Here is an 8208-nt window from a genome sequence, read left to right as displayed (position 1 = left end):
ACTAAAACGAATTAAAAAAAAACTGAGCATGTCTGGCTCCTGAGCGAAGCAAAGCAAGGCAGCCGCCGCCGTCCTGGAAGGAGACGCAAGGAAGAGGCCGCGACAAGCGGGGGAAGGGCGAAGAGAAGAGGGAGACGTTGGTTAATTAATTATCGTTTCACCGGCAGGCGGAAGAAACAGGCGGCCGCATAAAACGCAGCCTCCTCCCGCGGATCCCCCCATTTCGCAGTTCCAGCTCTCTCTCTCTCTCAAACCAAGAACAAGCGAGCGACCTCGGGCTCGGGGGGCGCGCGCACGCCCGCCATGAGGCTGCTCGTCCCGGACGGCGCGCGGCGCCAGCGGCTGCTGCAGTGCGAGGCGCGCGCGCCGCCGCCCCCCGCGCCGCCGGCGGCGGCGGGGGGAGGAGGAGGAGGAGGAGGGAGGACGGTGGTGGTGGGGATCAGGCGGGACGCCGCCAGCCGGGAGCTGCTCACCTGGGCGCTCGTCAAGGTCGCCAATGCCGGGGACCGCGTCGTCGCGCTCCACGTCGCCGCGCAGCACGTCGCCGCCGCCGCCGACGGTAACCGCCGCCGCCCCCTATCTTCTATCCCTAATCCGCAAGAGCTCCCCTTGCTCCTCACCCCCCCCTTTTGTTCCTTCCTCCCCCTTCGGATGGAAACCGATGATCCATGCCCCCCGAGCGTTTCTGCTCCTCGGATTGCTCGCTTGGATTGTCGAGTCCCGTTCGTTCGTTACCGCGATTGGTTCGAGGAGCAAAGTTGGAAACTTCCTTTTGTTTTCTTCCCGATTCGGCGATTGTGATGCGAAATTAACCACCGTTTTTCCCCCCTCGCCTTTTTCCAGGATTGCTCATGGGGCTGGATGAGCGGAGCAGGGCCGCGGATTCGCTCTCGTCGGTGCTCGCCATCTACGACGGTTTCTGCAACCTCAAGCAGGTCCGTCCGTCCCTGCCAGAGCTTACATACTCCTTTTTTTCCCCCTCCGGTGCACTTTCCGCGAGTCGTATTGCGTTCGGTCGTTCAAAGCTCTGACCTCTTCTCCTCGATATGGCTTTCGAAGATGCTCCGTGAATGAAATTTTGGTCCACAACCCGCCAAATCCTGCGTTTCAAAGTCTCCACACCGTGCCGTATCACTCCTGCTACCGCTACTTGGCGCCCCTGTTTTTCTCTCTTTTTTCTTGCGTCCAACGCCTTCAAGTTTTGGGCGCCTCAATTGTTTTTCCTTTTGGCAACCACTGATCCTATTCATCTTCCCTCGGATTCAACTGCATACTTTGGATATTTTTTTTAGGCTGCCTCAGAATTCTCATCAATTTCTTGCTCCATTTACACACATCAGATTAATTTGGAGCTCAAGGTCTGCGGAGGATCATCTATTCGCAAAACTCTGGTCAAAGAAGCAGCTTCCTGTGGCGCTGCACATCTCATCCTCGGTGTTGCCAAGAATTCCAGGTCCTTCGGGTACTTAGTTTGACACATTGCCTACTATATATTGCCATCTTAGTCCAAAGATATTTATTGTCTGATACAAGTACTGTTTTTTGCTACCTCCAAATATATAGATCCTCCTCCACATCAGTTGCCAAGTACTGCTCAAAGAGAGTCCCGGCAGGCTGCTCGGTTCTTGCAGTGAACAATGGTAAAGTTGTTTACCATAAAGATGCGGGCCATGGGATGCTACCTGAATTATACCAAAGCACAAGTATGTTGGCTGAATAATTTCATATGCATTTGTTCATTTAGTGGTTTTGGAGCTGCTATGGATTCAGTATGCTCAAATGTGGAATTGAAATGCAGTACCTGAGACACCAAGGAGGAGCTACCGGAAGCTCTTGTCGTCCATGATTGGGGAGAAACTTTGGGAGGAACATGGAAAGGACAACAGGTCCATTTCTCGTGCCATCACCATGCCAATGAGGTCTCCCGCGTTGCCAAAAGAAGTTTCACTAGCATTGGTTCCGGTGAAGGGTTGCCGGCGCGAATCACAAGAAGTAGCAACTGGCTGGCCTCTCCTGAGGAAGAAGTTCTTGCCAGACCGGAAAGCTTCCCTGCCTGACAAGTCAAAGATGTCTGTGGTGCAGTGGGCGATGCGGCTGCCGAGTAGGTATTCAGCAGTTTCACCAGTCCATTCGGAATGCAACAGAACCACAAGACCAGACTCCATGAGTACCAGTCATATTCTTCGTGACCGGGTGGTTGTCCCATTGAGGAGCAATTCAGGAAAGTCTTCTGTAGTAATCGAAGAATTGGAGAAGGAAACTCCAGAGGAACTGACCTTGCTCAAAGAGAAATTCCCATCCATTTATTCTTCCTTCAGTTACAGAGAGCTGGCAAAGATCACCTCTAATTTCTCAACAGGTACACACATCTAATTTATCTCTGTTATAAACTTATAATCCGATTTTATCTCTGTTATAATGCCTATTTTATCTCTGTTACTTCAAACTTTTGTAGGCATGTGGTGTTAACCGATCTAGTTGGTTGTTTTGTGCAGAGTGTGTAATTGGAGAAGGTGGTACTAGTCATGTTTACAGAGGCTGTTTGGCAAATGGCAGGGAGTTAGCAGTGAAGATCCTGAAGTATTCTGATGAGGTACTCAAGGAGTTTGTATCAGAGATTGAGATTGTTAGTTCTCTCAGACACAAGAATGTGATATCCCTGATCAGTTTCTGCTTCGAGAATGATGACCTTCTGTTAGTGTACGAGTACCTGCAAAGAGGCAGCCTGGAAGAGATACTGCATGGTGTGTTCAACTGCTTCACTGCCTGATAGCGTTCTGCCTGTGTTGTTGCCATGTAAAAGTAATCCTAATGTTACTATTGTGCAGGTGAAAAAGGATGCAAGAATATATTTGGTTGGACTGAGAGGTTCAGTGTGGCTGTGGGAGTTGCTCATGCTCTGGATTATCTCCACGGTAATGACAACAGTCATCAGGTGATCCATAGAGATGTCAAGTCATCAAACATCCTCATCTCGGACTGCTTTGAGCCAAAGGTATTATTTTTCTGTCAGATATTAGTATAATATGGAATAGATCAGTCAGTGCGCCATTTGAAAATTAAGTGAACTGAAACTTTCATTATTTGTGTGATGCAGTTATCGGACTTTGGTCTCGCAGTCTGGGCTGCTGACGTGACATCTCAGATGACATGCAATGATGTTGCAGGAACTTTTGGGTTCGTTATCTAATAAATCGTTTTTGTTTTACATCTCTTGCTGCATTGCAACAATTGTTTTACAGTTTTACTGACATAGAGATATTTTGACAGATACTTGGCTCCCGAATACTTCATGCATGGCAAGGTGAACAACAAAATTGATGTGTATGCTTTTGGTGTCGTCCTTCTTGAGCTCATCTCGGGCAGGAAACCACTTTGCACTGGTTGTCCGAAAGGGCAGGAGAGCCTGGTGATGTGGGTAAGTTCCACTTATTTCTACCAACTGCCATTGTGTACCAACTTCGTGTTTGGATTATTTAGAAGAAATGGTTCTATTCTTTGGCTTAAACAGATAATTAATTGTTGTTTGTTTTGTCCAGGCAAATTCCATCATACAAGGAGGAAAGCTCGCACAACTTGTAGATCCCAACTTACCTACTGAAGGCCGCTCTGATGAAGTTGAGAGGATGACCCTTGCTGCTTCCCTCTGCATCAGACAAGCACCTCAGAACCGTCCTCAAATTGATGTTGTAAGTTTTTTTTTCCTGTTGATGCATGATCTGCGTGCTCATGTTGTTTATCATTTTTCTTACAAGCATTTGGATGTACACATCAGGTTCTGAAGCTTCTCAAAGGCGACATTGATATACTCAAGTGGGCACGATCACAAGTCGGACTGTCATACGAGGTTGACGCTGATGAATGTGTGATGACACCACCAGTAAAAGGGAGTAACGCCAACATCCAATCCTACATCAACCTCGCATTCGATGTGGATGACGACTCTGCCTCTGTCACCAGCACCGACTTCATCGCAGCCAACACTTCCTTGGAAGAGTATCTGAAGGGAAGATGGAGCCGGTCCTCGAGCTTTGACTGACAGATCCATGGCGGAGCTATCCCTTGATAGTGTATAGATCCCTTCTTTTATTTAAGTTGCATTACATTTTTGCGCCTTGGATGTGAGTTGGCACATGCGATGCCCTCCACCAGGAATTTCATTTGATCATATATGGCTTAGTTACTGCTTTTTTTTATGTGGGGTCTTTTTTTCCCTCTCCGATGGGACCCTTTTTACTGTCTGAAGAGTGAACAGACTCGTCATACCCAGTTATTCTCATCCAAAGGGTTGAGAAATAAAGTAGGAGGCATATGAAATTGTGGGTTTCTTCCCGCACCGAAATGTATAATCTTTGTTCTATATACACTGCTCGCACCTCAGGGTTAGATGTTAAAAGTAATCATCTGTATGCCTGCTCTGAACAAAAAAAGGAACTCTGCCAGAGCTTCAATGAACGATTTTCAGCTGCATCAGCGACCTGAATTTCCTTTCTGACCACTAGTTTGTATTTCTCCTGAGAAAAATCATTAAATTGCTCCAAGATGACAAAGTGAAATTCTGGATCTGGAGAAAATTATCCTTGTAAAATGCCATTCACAATAAAATATACCCTTAATCTAAAAGCTGAAGGCCATGACGGTGCATGTCCAAGCATTATACAACCACAGTCGGTTTCACCGGTAATTGTCAGTAGCATCATCATGACAACGAACGATCTGAGCAGGTCGGGTTGAACAGATTCATTGAAAAGACCCTGAAAGCGAAAGCTAGGATCACCATCATATCATAAGAGCCCCAGTTGGGGCATGTTACATCACATGGGACATGCACATGGACAAACCCCTAGAGACACTGAAAGGGATCTTGAAAATCATTTCGCGCGTGCATGGCAGCAGGAGCAAACCGACACCGAGTCATGACGGTGAAGTTGCGGCCAAAAATTGTCAGAATGATCGTCACACTTGCACATGGATAATAATCTCAATTTGTTGAAAGCCACGGGCCTCTGCGGACGGTGGAAGGACGAGAGAAATCTTGCAGGCCTCTGGCCTTTCCTGATGGTGCAAGGGTGGCCAATTCTCCCTCTTCTTTCCACAGCAAAGTTTGACTGCACCATGTTTAATATAAACTGATAAAAAGTGCTACGGGTATCCATCAACGTGGATTACCATTAGATTTTACAATGTATAGCATGACGCATTCGATCTCGCAAATTTCAGGGGAAGATAGTATATATATAACCATGGAAATTTGACACATAGGGTAAAACGGCATGTCAATTAGTACGCCCATGACTCTTCCAGTTGTTCAGAAATTATCACATAGCAGGCAGCACAAGGCAGATCCCTGGTTAACTTGAAGTTACGATGACCTTCCAAACACACTCGTCGGCAGACAGAGCATGGGATAGAGAGAACAGCATTTGAGTTTGTCCAGACTCCAGACACATTGTATTAACACACAGCATAACACTCCATTGAAGGGTACTAGGTGCCATGGACCAGCATTCGGGCAAGCCAGGTTCGCTTAACTGGCAGCGTCGGTCTTCTCCAGCGCTGTCAAGGAATGAGAGTGCTATAGTGACATGCCATGTTGGGGGAAGAGAGAACGAATTTTGATTGAAGAGTGCACAAGGTGTACTGAACAGTTCGACTTACTGTTGTAGTTGAGGAGCTTCTCGATGAGATCGACATGGGTCATCAACATTCGCCTACAGCAGTAGCGGACTAAGTTCAAAGCATCCAGAGCGTCCCTGAAAATAGATGGACACAGAAAGCGGCGCTTAGTTGGTAAACAATAGCAGTGCCTTTATCAGCATATGAATTTTCCATTTTATATGGATCAGACGTCTGAAAGTACACTAAACTTCTTACTACCCACCCAGCTCCCTCGCTTCGATTACTCTGGAGACCACATAGATCAGGTTCTTTTATTAAACAGAACAAACTTAGCACAGGTGATTCCATACCAGCAGATTCAATTCAAGACAGTCTGCACTCAACTAAACAAGGAACTGCGTATGGCACAGACATTTCCAAACAAAACAATCCAAGATAAAATAGCACAAACATTGTCATTGTGATAAGAATGTGGATTATGGAAGTAATTGACAGTGTAATGCATATGAGAAAAATATGAGAAACTTCATGTTGAATGGCATCAAACTTAGCCTTGTGCCTAAAAAGGGGTTTTTGGTTGTTAAGAAAGAAGATTAATGTTCCTGCTACAAAACATCATAGCCTCCTAAACGTAATGGTGACAAAGGTTCAGAATATGCTGATTAATGGCCTTGCTAAAAGAAAAAGAAGCAGTAATCTGAAAAGGCTTCGAAAATGAGACAATCTCAAGCCAATTGTAGGTCTCCTCAAGTCTTATCTTAGTATAGGCTTAGTGGCTTCATACAACTTGCAAAATTTCATTAAATTTAGGGCATGCCGCTTAGATTGAGTTACCTGTTACATGTGTACTGAAATCAAAATCCTAATTGGAAAATTCCTAAATTCAATATACCCAGATTCTAGAGATATACATGCTTCCACAGGTTCTTGATTCTTGGATAAAATGCAATTGGCGTATGATAGTGCTTAAAAAAATACAAGGCATGTTCACTCTTATCTACTATACTGCAGAGCATACAAGATGGTTTCCAAGTGATAACACATAGGTGGAGATCAACAATGGCTACAACAGTTTCATCTTCTTTTATCCACCTTCTTATCTGTGCATCTTGGCGTTGTTTGAAACATATGTAAAACTATGTTTAAACTATTTGAGAAAAGAATAATATGAGAGACTGAGCACAAACATCAAATTCAGCAGTGATGCTCGATTGCTAAAGTGAAATATTTTCTTTTAGCTTACTATCAAAAAATAAGTTTGGAGGATCCTAATAACATTCAGACGTACAAACCAAGAAATCAGATTACTTGTACTTTGATGGAACAAACAAATCATAGGTAACTAGTGGCTACTAGGAAATGCTAATCAAACTGAAGTGCCCTTGGTCCACAAGGACGTGAATGTCAACAAACACTTCCAGCCAATAAATGCTTAACTCACATCAGCAACTATATATCCTAATCCTGATAAGACACATTCTTTAGTTATAAATATTACATACTTTCATGAAGCCAAATAATACAGACTTGGGTGAGTACAGCTCAGTATTTGCATGAATTAGGAGTCATATGTAATAAATGTTTATTCATATCTATCTTCTAGAACTAGCATTCTGCTGAACTTACACCAGAAGCTACTAATGCTTTTTGAAAAAGGAATCTGTTTGTCAAACCAAGCTCATAGTGGTCATTGAACTTTCCTAGATCACTAGAAACGTCGTGCAGCCTTGCTGCGCGAGACCTAGTTTGTACCATTTATTGTATTATTTGAAATTTTATTTGATACATGGATGAAGAATGTAATTAGGTTGATATAATTTTTTTTAAAGGTTGCTATGTATGTGAGACTATTTGGTCAATTTGTTCTCTCCGGTTTTTTTGTTTTGGTTGCAGATTATTGCTGCACTAACTGTTAGTAGGTGGAACAACTACATAGCATTAGCATGTAAGAATGTGTTTTTATTTTATCCATGCATGAGATTTTTAAATATGTGTCGCAGGCTAAGCACTTTTTTGGCCATCAAGGTCACCCGGACACCTGTAGAGTAATGTGGCAGGGTGTGTGTTTTGTCATATTATTACAGTAAATGGATTTTTGTTTCTTTTGTCGAGTACTATTTGTGCTCTAGCGTCTCTTCTGAATATTTTATCCTGATCATCGAGATTTTTTAATCTGTCCTGGTCATTGAGATTTTTTATTCTATACGAAATTTCCCCGCACTCGTCATAGGTTGTGGTACCCACGTGACATTTTTTACCCCCTCCCCCAATCGACACCCTCCTTAGTCCCTACCATTCTCTCTCTCTCTCTCTCTCTCTCTCTCTCTCTCTCTCTCTCTCCTCACGCCTTCTCCCAGCTCCCTCCCGGCGCCCGTCACTCACCTGGGCCCTCCCGGCGGCAGAGCCGGGGATGGTTGGCAGCACGCAAGGCTGGCGCGGCGGAGGGACATTGTCACACCATCTTGGAGGTAGATAATCGGAACTAAACTTGTAAAAGTATGTATTTATGCTGAATTTCAATATTTTGCCTTACTTTCAAATATTATTTCCTCATCCGCTTAACTGAAAACAAGGACATGAGGCATAAAA

General features: G+C 44.5%; 2 protein-coding genes across 9 annotated transcripts in view; one reads left to right on the top strand and one right to left on the bottom strand.

The window, feature by feature from the left end:
* Positions 1-210: 210 nt before the first annotated feature.
* Positions 211-4400, top strand: LOC120685708 (probable serine/threonine-protein kinase PBL5). Of its 4 annotated transcripts, none has more exons than XM_039967778.1 (11): positions 211-559; positions 844-935; positions 1341-1453; positions 1564-1703; positions 1799-2359; positions 2496-2744; positions 2829-2995; positions 3098-3177; positions 3271-3418; positions 3540-3689; positions 3776-4400. In XM_039967778.1, exons 1-11 carry the CDS (start codon positions 304-306, stop codon positions 4037-4039), a joined length of 2220 nt encoding a protein of 739 aa, XP_039823712.1. In that variant the 5' UTR covers positions 211-303; the 3' UTR covers positions 4040-4400. The 4 variants fall into 4 exon arrangements, with proteins under 4 accessions (XP_039823712.1, XP_039823711.1, XP_039823715.1 ...); XM_039967777.1 differs by having other exon boundaries at positions 212-559; positions 1341-1462; XM_039967781.1 differs by lacking the exon at positions 844-935 and having other exon boundaries at positions 425-559.
* A 569-nt stretch (positions 4401-4969) lies between these two features.
* The window catches only part of LOC120685706 (DNA-directed RNA polymerases I, II, and III subunit RPABC5-like), a 34181-nt gene continuing 30942 nt past the window's right edge, over positions 4970-8208 (bottom strand). For 3 of the 5 annotated variants that reach the window (XM_039967774.1, XM_039967772.1, XM_039967773.1), the window contains 2 exons: positions 5659-5753; positions 4970-5575 (listed from right to left, as the gene is read on the bottom strand). In XM_039967774.1, the coding sequence (XP_039823708.1) occupies positions 5352-5575; positions 5659-5753 (319 nt within the window). In that variant the 3' untranslated portion in view covers positions 4970-5351. The remainder of the gene's footprint in view (positions 5576-5658; positions 5754-8208) is intronic. The other 2 variants (XM_039967776.1, XM_039967775.1) reach the window with 2 other exon arrangements.

The sequence above is a fragment of the Panicum virgatum genome, chromosome 8N (genome assembly GCF_016808335.1).
Source record: "Panicum virgatum strain AP13 chromosome 8N, P.virgatum_v5, whole genome shotgun sequence".
Taxonomy (NCBI): Eukaryota; Viridiplantae; Streptophyta; class Magnoliopsida; order Poales; family Poaceae; genus Panicum; species Panicum virgatum.
The sequence above is the reverse complement of the archived record's forward strand: the minus strand, read 5'-3'. Positions and strand labels throughout refer to the sequence as shown.

Coding starts and splice junctions, on each gene's coding strand:
- LOC120685708 (XM_039967777.1), top strand. CDS start 304: ATGAGGCTGCTCGTCCCGGACGGCGCGCGGCGCCAGCGGCTGCTGCAG. Junction 1,704..1,798: donor TGAATTATACCAAAGCACAA/GTATGTTGGCTG, acceptor ATTGAAATGCAG/TACCTGAGACACCAAGGAGG. Junction 3,690..3,775: donor ACCGTCCTCAAATTGATGTT/GTAAGTTTTTTT, acceptor TGTACACATCAG/GTTCTGAAGCTTCTCAAAGG.